Source organism: Neocloeon triangulifer, unplaced genomic scaffold (genome assembly GCF_031216515.1).
Source record: "Neocloeon triangulifer isolate White Clay Creek 2 clone unplaced genomic scaffold, ASM3121651v1 ptg000004l, whole genome shotgun sequence".
In the NCBI taxonomy this organism is placed as follows: Eukaryota; Metazoa; Arthropoda; class Insecta; order Ephemeroptera; family Baetidae; genus Neocloeon; species Neocloeon triangulifer.
Genome location: NW_026775547.1, coordinates 3783626 through 3806323, shown reverse-complemented (window position 1 = coordinate 3806323; position 22698 = coordinate 3783626). Strand labels below are relative to the sequence as shown.

Here is a 22698-nt window from a genome sequence, read left to right as displayed (position 1 = left end):
TAAAGTAATTTAAAATCTTGCAAAATAATTATAATCTCCGAGGCCACTTCCTTAATTTAAAGTAATTAAACAATTACTCACCAACAATAAAGATTCCTATCAGTCTGACTATCCCAAACTCCATGTTGTTATAATTCTGCAAAGCGAATACAAATTTAGCAAAAGCAGTTAAAACCAGTTTACGAAAATTCCTTACCAACAGGACGTTTGCGAGGTGGGCCGCCAAGAGTGCGTAAACTCCGCCAGAAGCCCCAACCAGGTACACGTCAGTGTCGAAAACTGAGGTGCCCAAGGACCCTGCTAGCACCCCTGCCATGTAGACAACTCCGATTCGAAGCGATCCATGGACCATCTCCAGGGGCAGACCCACCAAAACTTGGACTAGCAGATTGAATAACAAATGCAGCCACCTGAATGAGAAAAAATCAAATTAATTTTCTATTAAATTAAAAAATGGCAAAATAAATATTTTATATCTCCCTCCATAATTAATTGCAAAATTTTTATTCTATTTCAGTATATTATTTGATAATGAGGGATTTTTTGATATAAAAATATAATAATTTAAGCCTCTTCATGGAATCCTTTGAACAGTTTCTCAAAAGACCAATTTGATTTTAATTTTTATTAAATACTTTTTTGGTAGGATTAATTTCAGTAATACATGAAAATGATATTATTGCTTTCATTTCAACTGAAAATTTATTACAATATAATTATATTCATATTTATTAACCCTTCTGGGTACAACAACATCATAAGATAAGCAATACAAAATTGTGGTTACAAAAGGCTTAAGTTTAAATTTTTAGGGGGGAGGGAACTAGAAATTTTTAACAGTGCAATAAAATTTTCATGTAGAAACTTACCCTGCATGTAAAACCATGTAAAAAAGAAACCTCCACACCTCCGCCCGCTTGTCAGGCCTGTAGATGAAAATGCTGTCGATGGGCACCGGCCCGGAAGGGTTGACCTCGCCCATGATGACCGTGTAGTAGGTGAAAAACGACAGCTGAAACGAAAAAGAAAATTCCCAATGAGGTTCTATACCAGGTGGTCGGCAATTTCCGAAATTAGCATAAATTTATTTATTCGCATTCTTCCGAATGTAAATTTCAATATGCGGTGCACGTTCGATTGTGCCGTTGCTGCATCCATAAATTTGTGCCCTTTGTTTCTTTCGGCGGCAGAATTTGATGTGCAGGTGTGTAAGTGAGTTTGAGGCTCATTTGGACCGCTTTTTGCGTCATGGAGCCTCTTCTCAAGTCGCGGACCACAGGCACACGCCGCACCTGCCGGCGAGCCTTTGTTTGTCTCTGCGCTGATCTTTTTTGCTCCAATCGCGCGCGCTTGTCCCATTCAATGCAAAATTGCCGATTAATGAATGTAAGTACAAGGCGGCACTTTGCCCATTATATCGGTACAAAAGAACTTCTTCTGGAAGCAATCGAATTTTTTCCATGAGATTTATTGCAAGGGTTGCTGGGGTGGCAGATTTCATTTGAATACGAGTTTGAGCAAAATTCAAAGATTGATAGAGACTAATTCGAAAATTTATTTTTAGGATAAAGGATGTTAGAAAGGGTTTTTATTTAATTTTTTGTGTTTATGTAATGGTTAATTGAAAAATTGTTGTTGGACTTCAAATGAAATTTAGTTTTATGGATAATAAATATATGCAAATGAATAATTATTGGAAATGTCCTAAAAAATAAAGATTACTAATAATATAGAAGGTGTAATTTCCGTATGTGACAGAAAAGAATTGACTTAGTTTATTACTCTTTTATCTTCAATTTTATAGATACTATAATTTTTAAATGAGAATTAATTGTCAACTGATCACAATGAGGGGGAAAACTCAGTAATTAATTTAAGATTTTATTTTGAATAAGACTAGAGGACGTTTGAAGTTTTATATACCAATAAAAAAACTGGATATTCAGATATGAATTAATTATACAGTCAATATCAAAATCACAAAAAAATATTCATGAAAACTTTATTATGGTTCTATATTATAAATAATATTTAATATCAATAATTTTTTTAAACGTTATATAACGGGCAAAGACATATTACAATAAAAATTAACTGAATTAAATATCTAAATATAAAACATGTTTTATTTATTTATTTATTATCTTTTTAAACTTTCCAGTAAAACCCTTAATACCAAGTCCATAACTGATCGTTCTCCAAAGTTTTTGCCCGCTATTGCAGAGAAGCAGGGTTGCGTTCGCTTCCAAATAAGGCCAATTTAACTTTCCCCGAGAGTTTTTATTTTGCACGCGCGCGCGAGCGAGAAGCAGTTGTGCAGTCCTTGCAACACGAAAATAAAGCAGTGCGTTTTCTTTCCTTTTGTTGTCAGAGCCGCGCGCAGAGACATAATATATCAGCGGCACAGTATTGTGTGTGCATGTGCGTGGCGTTGTCTGCATTTTAATTACCCTCTGTGCACAGCATCCATTTATAGAGTCTTGTGCGCCGAGGAGAGTTGGACAAAAAATTCAAACAAAATAAACCACGACCTGCATGCACTTTTACTTTGTCTCATTGTGCGCCGAAGAGCGAGGCTCGCGCGCGTTAATTAAAAAGAATTAATGAGTCTCATCAGCTAAAAATCGGCTTGAGTGTAATTTTGATCACGACAGTTTACTTCTGGACTTACACCTTTTCACTTGCAAAATCTGGGACTAAAAGATATTAAACCGTCTCATAGGTCTGTGAACAGACCTGAATTTTAAAAATTACATAGCAAACTGCTATATTTTAGGTTTAAATATCATTTGTCGTCTTTTTTGCAACTTAATAGCAAATAAAAAATTGTGAGACGGCCAGCTAGAATAATCCTGGAGGCGCTGGATTAAAAAGCTGGCCGTCTCTTTTCGGCTTTGGACTAAAATTTCTCATTGCAAAATCTGCGACTAAAAAAATGAGATATTAAACCGTCTCATAAAGGTCTGCGAACAGACCTGAATTTTAAAAATTACATAGCAAACTGCTATATTTTAGGTTTAAATATCATTTGAAGGCGCTGGATTGAAATGCTGGCGATCTCATTTCGGCGCTTGACTAAATTTTCGTCTAGAGAAATGATTAAAATTACCATTGCTCTTAATATGAATTTCCAAAATAATTATTAATATTTTAGTATTAACTTTTTATATCGATTTAATTAATACTGCAATCACTTCAATTAAGTTAACGAGATAAAATTCACTTTCATATTCACTTTAAAACAGTTGTCAAACGATTTAACTTAAACAAATTTTTGCTTTGTGAAGCACCTTAGCTTTAAATTTAGAGCGAATGTCTCGGGCTGACTATTCATGCTTTGCAAATTCAAGTGATTTGCGCTTTTTGTGCGATCGGCGGTCGAGTCTTACTTTCTTTCTTTTGGCACACTCGCATTTATTTCATCCATCTGACACTTCTTCTTTCTTCTTGGCCTATCCGAGCAGCTCAATCGGGTGAGTGAATTCGTCTGGTCCACCAAACGAACCAACACCATGCCAATTACATTAATCAATACAGTATTATTAGCCCCTGATCGCCACCCTGGCCAACGCACACACACCAATTTTGTCTGGCTCTTTTGTTCTGACCCTCTACCAATCGATTTGTGAAACGATTATGATTATGGATACAAAATATTTTTGTCTTTTCTACAGCGAGATTTGTTAGAAATATCCAATTTAAAATTTGTCAAAAAGTCCATCTAATAAGTTAAATTTATTTTTGATTTCATTCCAGAATTTAAAATTAGTTTTAATTATTTTGATAATAATTTCTTCCTTACATTCCTTTATTAAGTTAATTCAACAAGAAGGTGAAGAATGAATAAAATCTTAATTAATTCATGTACGATAGTTTTATATCTCAGTGAACTTTTATATAAATTAAATTGCTCATATAATTATGTATATTCTTTGGACGATTGACAAGGATTATTGAAATGATCAATTTTAACCATTTGAAAGCAACTAAAAGGGCAAAATTGATTTTCATCATGTTAATATACGTTTCTAGTTTCTATCTTTAAAAACAATAAACAATTTGCAAACTATTATTTGTGCATAGACTTTGTGAGAAAGAAAAAAACGTTTATTGATCGTTTTGTAGAGTGGCTATTAAAAGTATTAAAATTGACTGATAGAAAAAATTGTCAATTTTGTTTAGCTTAAAAGACATTTTTTGTATTTTATTTTTTTGCCCATCCCTGGCAGTGCGTTTCAGCACCTGTTCTCACCCTATATAAAATTCAAAATCATATTATCTATACAAAGAAGCTCAACTATAACTTTGTTCATAACATTGGGTGTTTTTCCACTCTGTTTGAGCTCACAGATAACATATTGGAGGCAGGAAGAGCATTGCCTATTCTTCGTCGTCTATGTATAAGAGAAGGTGCTGATGGCGTGTGTGGTTTTTGTACTTTTTTTTTTAATCTATCCCATGCACGCACTTATGGGCTTTTTTGTATTCTCGGCGGTTCAAGGTGGAAGGACGGCACGTGCTGGCAGGGAAGCGAGTGAGGAAGTGATACAGTTTTGTGGAGCGGCTCAAATTACGGAACACAGCTGCCAGACAGAACCCCAGGCGCACCACCGCGCGTCTCCCCTCGTCGCACTTTTTCACCTTAAAAATCGGCACAGACTGCACAGCTAATCAGCCTGGCTGTTGTCAAGGGAAAAGGGAAACGAGTGAACGAGAGACTGCTTGAAGAGCTTTTGTTTGAAAGGCATAAGTTGAAAAATATATTTTTTAATTTCAATGTATTTTGTAAACTTGGAGAAATTACAAATTTTTACGGTTCTACAATCAATTTTGATTGCTTATTAATTATTTATATTTATTTTAAATCGCTAAAGAAATAGAATTACTATTTTTCATTTTAGCTGAGTAATTAAGTCAAACATGAATTTATCCAGAAAATTTGAACCAATTTTATAAAATTATAAACTTTTGTAAAAATATTAAATTACTTTTAATCAAAGTGGACTAAAAATTTATTTCGTTTTCAGTCAAGAAATTCATGTTGATAAGAAAATCAGATTTGTTTGTTAAGTGCAACAAATCTGATGAAATGACGATTTTCCTCAATTAAAATGCAAAATTCAATGACTACTTTAGCAGATTAAAATTAAGAATCTAACGATTACTAATTGTAAGTAAATTGCAAATTTCTGCACTCATATGCTGGAAATTGAGAGCTCAATTTTTTTTTTTAATACTGCTGTGGTCTTGCAAATTTTAAACTCGTTCTGCTCTCATTTCTATAGGTTTTATGTTAATTTTATCTGAATTTTCGTTAGATTGCAGCAGACAAATTGTTCATGTTTGTTCTCGCCACGTCCAAAATCACAGCGGTCAGTTTTAAATATTGATAAGTTCCTCGGAAGGCCATTAATAATTAATGAAGTTGAAAAAACGCGGTGCATTGCCGCGCACAATAAAAGTAGCATTTTCATATTGCGTGCTGAGCAGGTGCGTGTTTTCTCTGAAAAATCTGAAAAAAAAAATCGGGCGCCGATACACATTCGGAATCATTATCCACTTCTTTGGTGCGGATTTGAGAAAGAGCTTTATTACTGTAATTTATGTGCCGAGGCAATAAAAGAAGCTGCTGAATTTTCGAGCGGCTCCAGATGTGCTCGGCTGGCGATCGCGCATACACACATTCGGCATGCAATCGAACAGAGGTTAATCACTCTTTTTTGCACGGATGCAGCCCATTTCTCGTGAGCGACACACGCGATTCCGCAACCTTGAAACAAAGGAGCACCTGCGCGAATCTACTCTCGCCAGCACTTGGGTGCACACACCAGCGCCTCCAGACTGAATATAATTCAGGTGCAATATGGACACCATAAATGATGGTAATCCGATCGGTGCACGCGGAGGCTGCACAAGGGTGACGCGAGTTCAAAATCTCAGTCGGCGTTATTTTCCATTTAAAAATGAGTAGACTGAGATGAAAAAGTCTATTAATTTTCTAAACAAATTAAATTGAAAAAGGCCCAGTATTTTAATAAATTGATAACGTTTTTAAGTATGAGTTTTTTTAAACGTTTTTCTTTTAAGAAAAAGTTTCAAGTCAGAAACTCTAAAAATGAATTTTTTCGCAAACAATTCCAAAAAAAGCCTTCAATTTTTTTAGTCATATTGTAAAGATCCATTGCCAGAATGAATTCTTGAGAGCATGAAAACAAAAATTAAGGACCTTTCTCACCAGTCTCTAGAGTGAAATTGCAAATATTTTGCAAGGTTTTTGAACTCACCTCTAGAAGGGTTACGAATATTACAAATAGGGGTGGCGGGCAGCAGGTGTAGTGGTCGGCGTAGTACTTTCGGTCCCGCTCCTCTGTTAGGAACTCGTCAGCAATAATTCGAACCATTCTGGAAATGACGAAAGAAGCAATAATTAATGTGTTGATTCTAGCTTAAAATAAAATTGGAAAAAAAACATAGGTATTAAATAGAGAATACTTAATTTTGACAACCGAGGATTATATATTTAATTATTATGTAAGACTCTAAACTGCGTTGTGATTGTACTGAAATACCATAGCAACCTCAATTTACAGCTATATTTAGCTTTATCATCTCAACGTGTCATTTAATTTTCCATTTTAAATTCATAATTTCAAATATTATTCTTAATTTAATGCATATAATAATATAATTCAGAACCATTGAAGTATGTGGTCAAGATATTAAGCTGTTACAAATTAATGTATTTTGATGCAACAACACATTAGTCACATTATTCATTTTAGTTTTCCAAAAATAAATAAATATATTACTACTTGACCGCGCGGCTGTGCTCATCAAAAGAAAAAGAAATTTATTTATAATATTAAATTTTATTTAAATGTAAAAAATAAAATAATAATGTAATGATTTAACATTCAAAATAAGGTAAAAATAAATTGGCAATATAAAATTGTGTTAGAATATTTTAATATTATTTCAAATTACACCAATTATATTTTTTTTATAAAAATAATTCGGCAATATTAACATTGAAAAAAGTAAAAATGTTTTCATGTAAAATATTTAGCCTAATAATTAGTATAAATTTATATTGTTCCTATTCCCTTCATTCATTTTTTACAACCTTACTAGATACATTAGGTGCAAAGCATAGTAAATTTACAATTGAATTAATAAATTTCTTATCTCTTTCATTGGATTTTTTCACAATTTATAAGTTTTTTGAGGAATAACGATTAATTAACTTTAAAACAAATTCAACATAATATATTATTTAAACCGGCCTTGCATTTCGAACTGATTTTAAACCAATAATTTGTATAATGATTTTTGATTTGACGTGTGTTTGGGCCCACGTGCGGTTCAAAGCGAAGCGCGTGTCGATTTTGAGAGCCGTCTTTCGATCTTTTCATGAGTCGGCGTGTGTCAGAATAGACCACGGACGGACGGACGATCGGACACACGCCCAAAGATCGGCTGGTCTGTTTCTCTGCGTAGAAAGGCGCGGCCGCGGAACCGCGATTTTCGGAGGCCGGCGCGCGGATTGAGTGCTAATTTATGCTGGAAAGGAGCGGTGGGTGCTGCGTGGGGTGCCGCGGCCGCCGCGAGTCGAGACACACGTGGATAATTCGGCAGACACTCGCTCTAATAGTACTGACCGCTCGCCCGAAATAACCGACCGTCTCTTTATTTTGTCTGGCGCCCTAATACGCTCTGCTGGCGGGCCGCACCGCAAATTTCCCTTTGGTTAATTCTTTCTTTTGAGCAAACAATCAATCGCTTCCTAATAGATTCGTACACCTTTTGCTAAAGAAGCGGCTCTCGGCCACCTTGCTTTCCACTTTGATCTCTCGCGCGCGCCTATGTGTTGCTGATGGCTCGGTGCGTAAATATTTACGGCGGTGCCGACGAAAGAACGGAGAGAGAGCGAAAATCTTGCACGCACGAGTGCTTGCAGAAATTCGCGAAACGGGTGTTGCTTTTGCAGTTCGGACCGGTGAGTCACCAATGAATTTGCACCTTGGCCGTTAACCCAATTCCCACTGCGTACTCTGCCTTTAATTTAAAACTGCTATATTTATGAAAAAGTTTTAATATTCTAAAAGAATTGAATGTCTTATTTATGTTCTTCAAAATTTGATTGATTTTTCTTCTTTTTAACTAAGGAATTTGCAAAATCGCTTACATTTGTCTCTCTATTTTTAAAACTATTAATTTTTTCTTAAAAATCAAAAGTCCATTGCCGACTTCATTAATATTTAAAGATGAATTAAAAGAAATAAATTTCATGATATTTTGTATGCTTGATTTCCAGTATTTTTTAAAATTCATATTCTTCTCTATTGATATTGAAGGTATCAGAAATTGTAAAAATTTAATATAAAATTATAAAAAGAAAATTCAACGTTTTAAAATATTTGTATTTGATGAACTGTTATGATTTAAAGAATATATATTATTGCACTTAAAAAATCAATATTATTCGAGCGCCCTTTTTTTCATAAAGATCTGAGATCACTTTCTTGTGGCTTTAGTTCTGCTCCAAACTAACAATAAGAAAGTTTCCACAGAAAACATATTTTCTTTTTAATTTTTAATATTTACTATAAAAACGATACTAAAAACAAAAAATTCTCAAATGTATTATTTCTTGGAAATGAAGCGATCGGGCTTTTCCTCGTTGCAGAAAAATTGTTTTTATTCAAAAACAAATGGCTCCTTATTTCTTATTAAATTTTCAAACCAGTTAAAATTTACAAAAAAAAAATATTATCAAAACCGATCAAAATGTACAAGATGTCAAGAAGAAAAGACAGAATAAAATAATTCTTAAATATCCATTGTCCGATTAAACTAATTAAAAAAAACCTGTCAAAACAAAACACATCGGATTTCTTAGTTACTCAATTTAAAAATAAGATATAATCCATATAAGTCATAATTAATCTCTTATCAGAATAATCTCTCTCTTTGACTAACAGAAATCTATCGGATTTCTATTGTTTGCAAAAATTAACGATAGTCTGGAGAGATTAACAAACAAAGGATAATCATCTACCGAAATGATCACCATACAATCAAAGGTCTAAATCTGCTGTCTAATTAGATCCACGCAGTTCTCCAGCTCAAACAATGCCCCATGTCTTAAAATAATTCAACTTTTCACTTTCTTATTGTAATTATAACGTGAAAATTACGAGCTGGAAACAAAAGATAACCTTATCAAAAACTCTCGGCAGCGCTTATCTGCCGCTGCCGGAAATAAGAAACGCAAAAAAGTGTCGGAAAAAATCAGGTCAACTCACTTTCTGAAAACAGGTGGCTCCTGGATGAGAAGGTGGAAGTCGTTTTCACTGCTGACCTCCCGGTCACGATGATGCACTGCGCACTTGAAGCTGCGAGTCCTCTTTCCAGTCATCTGAAACACGTTGGCGAACGCAATTAGCATTTTTCGCACTCTACTTGGCAGCGGTTTTGAGGTGCTAGACGGGCTTCTGAAGAAAGACCACACAATTAAAAGAAACTAATTAATTGGTGCCAACTGAGCACCGCCGGAGCATTCGGGTTTACCACAGTCGCCGGAAGAGAAATTAAAATTGAGATAATGCAATGTGAAAATTATTTCCTTTAATAATTAAATGCTTTAAAAACAAATATTTATAACTTTAGATTTGTATACGATAAAAATCATTTATTTTTTGTTTATTTATTATTTATATTATCAAAGAAAGCCCTGTTTATCAATCTCATTTCAAAATATAAAAACTTTGATCAGAGTGATTTTGATGACCATTTTTTTTCTGTGAGATTTATAATTGTGAAAGGACAGTGCCGTGTTGACTAAATTATTATGGTATTGAGAAATTATTGTATTCAGCTTTTTAATCTTGATAAATAATTGAGATATTAGTTTTATTTTCAAATTTTCCAGTTTTAATTGAACAAAAATTTTATCCTCTTTTATTTTTACCCCAGTTTAGATTGGCATTATAAAATTAGCCTCTTAAATTTAATGAAAACCATAAGAAACGTGTAAATATACAATTTTAAGTGTTTTTATCGGATGAGCCACCATCAATTTTGAATGCTTTCCTTATTAAATTGCTCAGCAATTATTAATAATTGTGACGATTTAAGTTGGAAAAGAATCAAGCTCTAAACTGCCCTTGACCGTTCTGGCTGACCGCCAAAGTCGCCGGCACAAAGAAAGTCATGCATGTAATGACCCTAATTAAGCTAGGAAAAAGGGTTCGTTCTTCAACAGGAGCCGCTGCACGCACCTCAACAAAATAAAGAAGTGCAACGCCCTGTTGGTCGCCGGCACGAAAATTCCCCTCAGGTGATCAACCCGAGAGGCCCAATATGGAAATTAATAATAAACTTTTATATACATTTTAACAGAGAGTGCAAGTTTGGAGTCGTCAGCTGATTTAATGACCCCGTGCCCTTCAGCTGGCGCATACAAAGTGGTGGTGTTTCTTATTTGGCATGACCACCTCCGTGATACCCTATAAAGGAATGGGCTCCACGGCAGTAGCCGGCCTTCACGGGCCCACACACACCACCTCGCAGACCGTCGGCTCTCGCTTATATTCTAATTATTTATATACGCGCCGTGTGTGTTGTGCAGCGCGCCGTCGAAATTTGCCTCCGTGTGTTTCTTCCAATAAAAACAAATTTATAGCTTCATCAAAAAATGCGGTGGGATTTTTAGCGCTGTAAAAAACTTCCATTCCAAAGTTAAAAACTACCAGATTTTAAAATCTAGAGCGTGTTTTTGTATAGAAAATTGCATTCCAGTTTGAGTTTTAACTTATTTCTGAAAACTGATTAAAAAAGCTCTGAAAAGGATACTTTATTAAATTTTGATATTCAGAATTTTCTTAGGAATGTATATTTTCAATTAAAATTTGAAATTTTTGTGTTTACATTCGAAATCAAAGATTAAAGATTTCTCTTGTCGGTTCTTTGAACATAAAATTTTAATGCAATTTTCCATTTTAACCGTTGGGTAACGTTTTGATTATGGAAACAAACTTTCTTTGTATTTATTCCTTAAGAGTTTCATTGATTATTAAAGAAACAGATTCATAGACTTGCATATGTGTAACCATTGCAAATTTCATTGAAATCTTTGTCCTCGTTTTCCGTGCTGTTCGGGTCACATGATCGTTTTCGATTCTTTACGTAAATGAAATACTCTGCGATTTCCTTTGGCCGCCGCGCTTAAAGATGACGTCAAAGTGTGCATGCATGGTACTTACATCGCAGACGAGTACACTTAAGTACAATTACGTGGTGAACGCAAACGCAACACTCACAGCAAGCGGAATTTTTTGTGCAATTTCATGCTTTTCAGTTATCGAGCGCGAAAACCTCACTCGGACAGTTTTCGCGGTGATTAACCTCGATTTGATTGAAAATTGAAGAGAACGATTTCGAACGGAACATATTTTTTTAGCGCTTACATTATGCCAGCAGTTGAATGCTAACGCGTCTGAGAAAATTATTCATTTGTGTTTATAATCAGCGACGGCGGCGCATAATGCGATCTTCGGAGCGAGAGAGCTGCACAGTCTCATCGAGGCTTCTTTATTTCTCACACAGCCGCAATGTGGAACACAATGCGCCAGCTCATTAATCAAATTCTGACCCAGTGAATGCTTCTGACTTTTTGCACAAACACCTACGTGCGTGGCCAGGAGGCCCAGCAGGAGGAAAACGCGAATTGGTGAGATTAAATCGTTTTAAAATTTATTATGGCACTGGTTAATTTAAATAGATTGATAAGTGACTAAATATTAAAAATAAAACAGTAATACATATATCTACAAATTTCAATTCTAATTCTCAAGATCACATTAATATCCTCATAAAATCCTGACAACTCTTTTAATTTTCAATTCACTCAAAATTGCATCTGGAAATGTATCATTCAATTCAATCGGATTGAAGCTAAAATCAATTTTTCTAATTTATGACAATACTGATGCTTGGTACCTCCTTTCGGAATATTATTTAAAATAATTTATCCATCTCAGTATACCCGGAAATCCTCTTTAAAACTAACTTATGTAGTTTTCCACTTTTTTTGCAGTATTTAATAATTATTTATGGTCTTCTTTAGTTTTATTCTGGTTTCATTAATCTTTTTTAAAATAATTAAATTCCATCCCACTTTTAGGAAGAGATTTCTCCAGTGTAGTAACATCTTTTTTACCTGGTGATTTGAATTTAAAATCGGCTTTTCCTCGATGGGTTTTTGTGAGTTGTTTATTGTTTAAGAAAAAACAATATCCTGCTCTACATGTTTCGGCTGCGGGCTGCAGCCATAATTCATGAGCTTTCTCGGCGGTGGTCAGTCTTCTCTCGACCACCGCCGAGAAAGCTCATGAATTATGGCTGCAGCCCGCAGCCGAAACATGTAGAGCAGGATATTGTTTTTTCTTAAACAATAAACAACTCACAAAAACCCATCGAGGAAAAGCCGATTTTAAATTCAAATCACCATGAATCAACCCTCGATTGTGAAATTCTACCACAAAATCTTTTTTACCATTTGTTAGACTTTTTTAAGTTGAGAACAATAACGCTTTTAAACTTTTTGAATTTTTACTTCAGATAGCAATTATCAGGAATATATTAAAATAAATCAATTTTTTTTTACTATTTCCACGCACATTTTTCATCGTTATTGGCATCCCCATGTTATACATCTCTTGTAAATAAAAATTCCTTCTCTCGCCTTTTGTATACCGTGAAGCACTGTGGAGGTGAATTACAAGCCGAAGACAAATTACCCGAACGTACACACAGAAAGGCTCAATTCATCCCATATTGGGCGAGCCGCAAAGCCGGCGAACGATCGTATATTCATTATTGTTTGATGCCGGGCGTACGGCCACATCAGATAAACCCTGGCAACAATGGTCTCTTCGGCACACACACTGAGTGAATCACCGACCCGGCGGGTTGAAAGACACGACCCCTGACCTGAAGGTAATTACGTCTGTGAGGCGGCGAACGTGTCGTAAATATTTTTGTCCCCCTGCACGCCGGCGACGGTCACTGCCTTACGTGTGCGCAATATTATTTATTGAAGTGGGTAGGTTGAACGTTATGCGGGTAGAGTGAGTCGGAATTTGCACTAAATCATTGGCGCTGCAGCTTCTTGGAAAAAGCGCTGCAGTGCGATTTTACGAGAGGTGAAAGAGGCAAACGTAAATGAGTGTCTTTATCAATTTCAACAAAAGATTTAGAGGTGCACATAGATTTAAACAAAAATTAAATTTAAACAAAAGAGCCAAGAGCCAAGTAAAAAATAAAAACTTGATTAATATTTAATTCAAAATTGTAATGAGATAATTATATTTGAAGTTACATTTAAAAAAAATATTTTTACTTAAATAAATTTTTAAATTAATAAAAAAATGACTATTTGTGGTAAATTTTATTTTAGATAATACTCTTCTCTTTCTCCTATCAAAAATAACTTTTAATTTAATATTTCATTGTAAATATACATTTTTTGGCACTTTGACATTACATTCTAAATTTTAGTGACAATGCTATTTCTCACAGTAGTTCTAAAGGCTAAGATGTTCAAGATGTTATTTGAAATATATGGATATTTCGCATATTTGTATATCACAATATTTTCTGACTAGTGTTTATGTCATAGGGGCGGTCTAGATGAAATTATATGATTCCTTAATTCAAAACAGGAAACGTGAAAACTTTAAAAATATAGGAAAATTTCACTGGAAATCCCAATATCATTGAAATATATAATTTTGGTCAAATATGCAATTTTGATTTATAAAGACATGTTCAGCTTTTTACATTTTAAAGCATCTCCAAAGAAAATCTATATAAAATATTTATCCATAAAATCATCAAATATATGTGAATGATTTAGATGCTCTACCTTATAAATAGAGCTCGTTTGTTTAAAGGGCAATGCATGAATTAATTAATTTGATGCTCCCCAAAAGTGAATACACGTTTGGCTCCACACAAGTTAATACTTTATATAGCTTTTCAAGACAACTTTAATTAAAATTTTTTTTTCAAATCCTGGAAAATCTCACAATTAATATAAAAACCAAATTTTTATTCTTAAGTTAGTTGATTTTTGAAATTTTTCATTTTTATTTAACTCGTCGATAAATTTAGCTTACGATTTTGAAGATGAGGAAGTCCATGGAAATTCTTATGTTTTTTATTTATTTTGGTACACGTGTTGATTTAAACACAAAAGGCTCTTTTGTTTTCATATATTAAATGTACAGTTGTCTCTCTATTTTCAAACAAATCCCATTTCAAAGGTGTTCTTTCTCTGCGGTAGCTTGGGAAGAAAAAAAATCGTCCACTTCCTGCTCGCCTTCTCACATTTACACACACCGAGGGCAATAAGAAGCCGGCAGACGAAGGACGGATGCCGACTTGAGACAGACAGACGGAGACAATTGTGGTGCATCATTAAAGATTGAACACCTCCACGCAGGACTAGAATAATGGCCGCAAATAAACATTTCAGACACGGTCGCCCCCGCCGCGAAGGCGTCGTCTGAAAATTCACTCTGCACCTCTCGTCACCGGCGCAATTTTCGCTCCGGTCGCGCCGGCGGCGGCCCACACATTTTTTTTTATTCAATTATTTCGCGTAATTAGCTCTTGCGGCGCGGCTGTTCGGGCGCCACCGCGTGTGTGTTTTGTCTTGTACTCGGTCTATGTTATGCTTTTCGCGCTGCGATACGCACCCGAGCCCAAGCGTGTCGCTTCACCTGCAGACGACGGAGGAGGAAAAGTTTTTATTTTTATATTAATATATAAAGAAGGCCTTACTCGGTCAAGTCGCGTTTCTTTTGGAGAACACGAGTTGTCACACGTTGTGAGCACACGGTAGCAAGAGAAGAAAATTCGATTAAAGAATAATATGAATTCATTTGTAAATCTGTTCTTGAATAAATTATATTAAGAAAACTGGTGTTTAAAATTCAATTTTTTGCTAGGTAGAATAATTATGACGTTTTTTTTTTGTCAAATTAGAAATTAATTACAAAAATAGCGGGAATAACAATAATCTTTTTTCACTTTGCACAAAATTTACTTCGATATATTGTGAATTTCAATAAGTGATCATAAAAATTCGTTTAAATTAATTTTTGCATTAGAGATTGAAATCAAAACAATTGAATTTAACATTATTGAGATTATGCTTTACATTTTCCTTCAATTTTTTTGTGATTACATAATAAATTATGGTTTCGTTCACTACATGAGTCTTAGATTCTTTAATAATAAATGTAATTTCCTACTAATAATTCTATATAATGATATTTAACTAGCTAATAATTAATATAAAGAAGCAAAAACAATTTATCTAGCAATTTTTTAAATTTGTAAAAATAAGTATTTTCATAAACAAAAAGATCAGGACTCTTTGGAATTATGTGAAAGCCTTTGTTGGAAAAAGTGACTTAAAATTTTGCACTCATTGAATCAATTCCATTTTACTACATGTTTGCTATTTTCCTGAAATATCTTTTTCATGTGTTGTCGTTTTGAAACGACTGCATAGCCTGTTTTGCCTCTTTCCTGTCAAATGTAAATATCGATCTGCAAGTATAGAACACCCGCGGTGGCATGCAGGAAGTGCAGTTTCACCCCCTGCAACCTATAAAGAGGGTGGTTTTCTTGCTCTCCATACTATAAACTTCGGTCGTCTCCTGCAACTGGGGAGCTTATAATGGGGAAGAAAGCGACGGAACGCACGCGGCTCCACTTCTTCTTCTTCTTCTTATAATTTATTTTATTTAGCCGGCGCGAGTGCCAAACGTAGAAAACTGGCTTGTGATTGCGTTTGTCCGTGCTGCCCTCTTCTAGAATAGAAAAACCGGTCGATGCGATGATGACGACGTGGTGGCGGCGGCGACGGAATGAAAATTCACCCCCAACACAAACCCCCGAACAGCAGCAGGGGCGGCCATGCTCGCAGACGCGATTCTCCGAACTTTATTGCAAAAATAAAAAGTCCGCGCCGCAATAAAAGAACTTTGGAAATTAATGAGAGGAAAGCAAGAGCAAAAGCACCCTTTGCAGTTTTTTTTCCTTTGTAAAAAAAGAGAGTAGTCTTTTGAAGTCTGGAGAAAAGCTTTTGAGCTTCTGGCTTTTTTTAGGGCCTCTCTGTCTAGAGGAAAGTCTTATGATCAAGTACCTCAGAATCAATTGATCAGTGGCATGAAAGGAAAAGTTTATTAAACAAATTGGCAAAAATTTTAGAATTCTCTAGATTTCCTTTGTGGGATTTGCTGCGTGGCAAGTGCTTTAAAGGATGATATGAATGTTAACAAAATTTTAGTCTTATGAACTCACTTAAATTTAATAAATTTGAGAGAAGAGTTCTATTATTTTATGAAATTTAAAAATTAAAATATTGCTTTCTACACAAGAAAAAACCGAAGCTCAACCTCAATTTAAAATTTAGATTAGTATTATAAGTGCATAGATTATGCGTCAAGTTTAAAATTAAAATAAGTCTATAATTTCAAGTTTAAAGACTCACGTTGTTATCAACGTGTTATTAAAAACATTAAATGAGATATTGAAGTAAAGAATCGACACGTGGTTTTAAAAGGTGACCTGGTTACTTTCGACTTGAGATACATGTTGATTTTTAATGAATTAAAAGCCACGTGTCTATTCTTACAAAGTTTCTTCCATTTCCTAAATGAGCTTAAGTTGGTTTCCAATTTCAAAAGAAATTGACCTCTGGATTTTAATTTAAAGTATTCGAGGAAAAATTTCATAAACGAGAGTTTTTGTTTGTATTGAAAAAAAGCTGAATTTATAATTTATTTCCAATATGAAAATTTAGCATTTAAAATCTACGTATTATACATTTTGACAATGCTTTTTTCGCCAATGATTATTATTTATTTGAACTAATATGTAATGCTTTTATTAACATTTCGGAAAACCTGGAAACTTTGGCTGACAGTTTTGAACTGTTTGCTTTTTGCCTGACGAGTGAAAAGGGTCCTAGGGCCTCTCTATACACACAAGTGTTGGAATGCGACGCCCGAAAATGCTCATTTGGAATGGAACCCCGGCAATTTCGGGTATGTAAATTCCAAAGCCGCTTTCGCAGGTGTTGACGGACGTGCGAGAGAGAGGCTCACTTTGAAAGACCCTCCACCTGCACAGGAGGAATAAATCGCATTATTCGTACAGCGGAGTAAAATAACATTATCTGAAGCCCACCAGCTCGATGCGGCGTTCACGTTAATTTTTTTATACAACACGGGACGAAATTTTAGAGCGGTAGTTTTTTTTTTAAGCCCCTGACGAGGAGACCTCGGCACGCGCGGCGAAAATACATGAAAAGTGTAGTAATGTGGTACATAGAGAGGGACAAATGCGCACCCTATTGTCTGGCGCACCAACGTGATCCGCATAGCAGAATGAGAAACGCGCGCCCAACTTTCGGGATGTAATGCCTACAAATCATCAAAAAGCACAGGAGACGACTGGCGAGTGAAAAAGTATCACAATCGGAATGACTTACAGCGGCTCTTCTCAGCCAACGGGGACAACTTTTTGTCTACTGGGTTAAATGGCTCGTGGATAGTTTATGGGGCAAGTGCCGGCCCTGATTAGATTAATCTCAAAATGCATGAAAAGGAGACGAGCTTTGAATTTATGTTCGATTTCCTCTACCAGGGGTGCATCCAAATTGAATTGCATTTTTGATAGGGTGAAATTAAATTTTCTTAGATAAAATCAATGCAAAATTTTGATTGTACTAAAAAAAATGAAGGATTTAATGAAGATTAATTGCTAGAGTTTCATAAAATTTGAAAATCTAGTTAAAATTCAACTCCGTAATGAAGGAATAATTTTAAAACAAAAATATCTCTAATAGAAAAATCCATTATCTATCATTGAAAACATAATTTATGTTTAGGCCTCGAAATAAGATTAGGCTTTTAATTAAGATTGCGTGCTGCTTTGCAATCAAATTTTCACCTTGAGCCCACCTTATTAAATTCGCTGTGACAGTTTGAAGCCCCTGCAATGTCATCATTAATATGCAATAGTGTTTTTGTCCCAACGTCGTCTTTGTATTTCGCTCCGACGCAGCAGAGGCAGCAGATAAATTCAAAATAGACCCATTCACAAAAAGTTGAGCTGTTCATTAATTCCAAGCTCCTGCCATACCATCAACTTTTTGTCGCATCTGGGCCTAAAAATACACTGGAGAGCTCACGGAAGTCCTTGTAAAAAATGGTCCTCGACTTTTTGCGAGTGTTGGTGTTTTTGGGACGAGAGAGACTCTCACATGTGTTTTGTTAGGCGTTTCATAACATGCACAAATCTGCACGAAAATTGTTTAAAAATTGAGAGATATTGAATTTTTAAAGAGAAGATTTGACATAAGATAAAATTAGGAAAAATATTTTATATCTCTTTGTCATGATTTATATATTGTTTAACAAATATTACAGAATGAAATTTAATTATTAAAATTTAAAAAGGCCATTACACCTGTTGAAACGTTGTGAATAATATTGTTTTATGTTTCATAAAATCAATTATTTAATTTTTTAAGTGGATGCACGAGAAATGGCATAAATTATTTACACAATGCAAAAAGATATATCCGGACGGTCAAATTTTATTTTAATATTCGGCAACTTGGCTGCTTCGTTTTGTCAAAAGTGACCTTCGCCAGCTGTTTCGTTGTTGATCAATTTTGCGCACATTTTCGCCTTATGCTAACGACGTGGTTATGTATTCTGATTCACCGTCGCTCGTGGCTTACAAATCAAGATATACCATTCTGATGGCGGAATTAAATCTCGTGAATGAGCAGCGTGGCCGAGCGAGAGAGAGCAGCGGAAAAAACGTATACGCGCATCTATAATGTAGGTGAAGGAATTACGCGTCGCACTTCCTTTACGCTTGAATGAAATTCCCCGACTCGCTGTATACTAATAGTAAAAAAATTATCAAGATAAAGAGGAACGTCCTGCAAACTTTTCTGAGTACTCATTGAATCACTCCGCGCCTTTCACTAACAAAAAAAAAAGATAAACTAATTATATTCAGGTAAATAATTTTCAAAAGATTAATCTGTGCATTTAAAATTTTCAACTTATGGAAAAAAAATTATAATATTATTACTTATTTTACACTATTTGGTACATTAAATATACATAAGCATAATAAATTTAAAATAAATTCAATTTGCAGGGAAAACTTTGAATTTTGCCGGTGCTTTAATCCGAAGGGTCACGGCCACGCGTTAGGGCGCCGGGTGCGGAATAGTGTCTCTTTTTCTTACCCATTGAGAGTGTGTGGAGCCGTAATATGGTGCGGGTCGATATAGTTGAAAATGTATCCAGCTCGGGTGGTGTGTTCCGCGTGGAGCAGCACTACCGGCCGTGCTAGTGGCACCGGTTCCACAGTCAGACTGACTAACTGAGTCAACTCGGCGTTGCCCGCACTCGCGAGCTGTCTGCGGGGTGGGGGCAGCACTATAGCCCCTCTACCACTCGATTCCGAGCTTTTTTGCCAAATTTGAATAACTTTCATCGCTAATTATAAGTGGTGATATCTTATTTTTATGCATTTTAATACATTCTTGAGAAAGAAAAAATTAAATTGATCAATTGAAAGTGGAAATTATTTATTAATAATATTTGCTATTATTTAAACTTTTATATAACTGATTATAACTTAGGATTGGCAGAAAGTGTTCAATATTTAAGAATTTTTTCGAATAAAATTGTGAAAAAATAGATTAAAAAGAAATGAAATAATTTCTTTAAATTTTATTTAATTTTACTTTTGTTCATCAATTGAAAAGAAAAACAATTGCTTTCAAACATTGGTTAATTAATATAAAATTTATATTATTTATTTCCATTGGAATTGGACCTATTTATAGACAAAATTATTCCGAGTACATATAACAAAATTGATCTAGAAGTAAATAAATAGCAAGTTCATTACTCTCCGCACTTATTCTTATTCACACACTCTCCATATTAACACATCGCGTGTCTGACTTTTCCCATTAATTCCCAACTCTATTTATAATCAATTTGAACTCGGAAGGTTATATTATATACCAACTCACTCACGTGCTTGCATTATACACACATTTATGGAAAAGCGTGAAACTCTCTCAAAATACACGAGAACTGTTTCCAGAAGATGTTATATAGGAAACCGCGATTGAAACGCACCCCCATTGCATTCCAGATCTCTATCCACAGAGGAGCAGAATTCAGACATAGGGGCTGCTTCCTAAAATACAAAAGCAACGAGGAATGAATTGGCCCTAAATAGGCGTGTGTTAGGAGGAGCAGCTGCTCGGCAGCCGCGCGAGCACAGGAAACAGGAAACACACAAACCTCGTATATACCACCTCAGTTGTAAAACACAACACACTCGCAGGAATCCAGGTGAGAGCGCGCGAGAGGCCAAATGCGCTCCTTATAAATAATAGAAGAGTGCGTTTTCCTTTCATCGTTTGGCCGCTTGTCATCGACGGTTTTGGAAAACAGGATCTGACAGGGCGGTTCTACTGTCCTTTCAACCGGTGCCAGAGATTTCATTCGAACGGCAAAATTGAGACGTCTGCCCTGAACCATCACCATATGTAATTTAAAAATATTAAATCGTTATTTATAAATTTATGAAAATTCTTATTAAATGTGTACCAAAAATTAACGTTGAATTATGCAAACTAGTGAAATTCCTAATTAAAAATAATTATGTGGGACTAGAATGATTTTCTCCCCAAAAAGCGTTTCATTCGGTTTTTGTTTCACAATTTTTGTTTATTTTTTTTGGCGTACTTTTAATTTTTACCATAATAATAATTTGTTATTTACCAAAAACAATAACTTTTAATTAAACTATTTTATTTTGTATTGTTTTTATATTTGTTACTATTTATCCTCAATGTGTTTTACAGGTCAAAAACCTTCCTCATTGTGAAACGAATAAATGTTTTCAGGAATTTTCGCATTGCCAATATTGCATGCTCGTCAATACATTGTGCGAACGCACAAAGCGCGTGATATTTTATAGCCGCTTAAGCAATTTTTCGGCCGTTGGCCGATAAGATTCCATTTTATGCATCAAGCTGTGAGCAATCACTATTCACACACCGGCACAGGGCGTTATTTTTTCTGCATTACGCGGCACATTGACGTCCATCCGGTTCTCTGAACAAAATATAGTATTTTTAAAAAAAAAAAAAAAAAACTGGTATTATCCAGCATTTTTATCAATATTTAGCGTCAATGGGAAAATTGGAACGTTGAATGGGAATTTTTTATTTTCAATTTAGAAAAAAAATAATAGGAATTGTTAAATGATGTGTGTGTTTTTAAATTATTACTTATAATATGATAAAGAAAAGACACTACCATGGTTTCTTCAATTAAGAATTTTGATTAAAATAAATATTGAGACACAATGAAAGAAAATATTCGTACAAAAATGAGGCCAAACTAATTAAATACTTTCTACATCTCTGAATGATCTAAATCAGTTTGCAAATTGATTAGTACATCACCTCGACGAGTTTTAAAAACCACACCAAAATTTGTAGAGCGTGATGCGAATTTCGCTGTTGTTGCCAATTCCATGAGTTGCTATAAATAATTTTTGCACACAATGACTCTTTTAATAACACAATTACGTTTTCATATTCTTCAATTTGCCAAAGAATAATCGAACTTCACAATTTAAAAATTTTACACAAAAACTTTGCAACTTTTGAAATTAGCTCTTTCGCAACTACACAGTAAAGTGGTTTGCTTTTATTGCAAATATAACAAAAATGAAAATCCACATGATTATAATCTTAGATTTATTTTACAATCGTGCCGCCTGAGAGAGAGAACGAAAAGCCGCAAACCTTTTTGTTGGGTGCAAAGGATTCAGACCAATAATGTCTTCATAGCGGTCTCTCTCTCCCTATATATTCGAAATCCCATCAACGCGGGTGCGCGGTGAGGATCAAACGCACACAATTGCCGCAGCACCTTTTTTCCACCAGTGGGCACAAAATTACACGCGTACAGGTATATAATTTTGTGTCCACACTTTTCTCCCGGCGAGTTGGAATAAATTGAACAAACAAGACAGCTATAATGTGGTGAAAATCGTGTGTTGCGGTGCTATTTGCATCTGCGATTTTCCTTGATGCTGCTAGGCAGATAAAAATAGCAAAGAAACGCCGACGACCGCAGAAGGAATTAATTCCTGGTTTGCTGTGAGATGCTCCGTGGAGCAGAGTGCGATTCTGGGAATTTACTGCGGCAGCGGACCACACCGTTCCTTGGCTAGTCGAGTTGAACACAAAGACTTTTTTTGCAAATTAGGAGAGGATTTCAGCTCAAAAGAAAAAAAAGTAATAGACGAAAGAAATATCAAACAGTCCATTTTACTTATCAAATTTTGTCGTGGGAAAAAAACTCTAATACACCGTAAAAAAAATGTTTAATTTTTTATTTAACTTATAAAAGTTCCATTAATTTTAATTTATTTTCATATGTTCATTATTTTTTTTCTTTAATAAAACAATTAATGTTGACGTAATATTTTTATTCATTTTAAATATTTGTTATATAAGTTCAAAAATATTTATGTATTAATGAACAATTCAAAATGTTC

At 34.8% G+C, this 22698-nt stretch overlaps 1 protein-coding gene across 1 annotated transcript in view; it reads right to left on the bottom strand.

Annotated features, from left to right (window-relative positions):
* Positions 1 to 22698, bottom strand: part of LOC132193736 (rhomboid-related protein 2) — a 58940-nt gene that overhangs the window by 2047 nt on the left and 34195 nt on the right. Inside the window, exons 5-9 of the mRNA XM_059614592.1 lie at positions 9306 to 9418; positions 6285 to 6402; positions 870 to 1012; positions 197 to 410; positions 82 to 136 (exon numbers count right to left, since the gene is read on the bottom strand). Of these exons, the coding sequence (XP_059470575.1) occupies positions 82 to 136; positions 197 to 410; positions 870 to 1012; positions 6285 to 6402; positions 9306 to 9418 (643 nt within the window). The remainder of the gene's footprint in view (positions 1 to 81; positions 137 to 196; positions 411 to 869; positions 1013 to 6284; positions 6403 to 9305; positions 9419 to 22698) is intronic.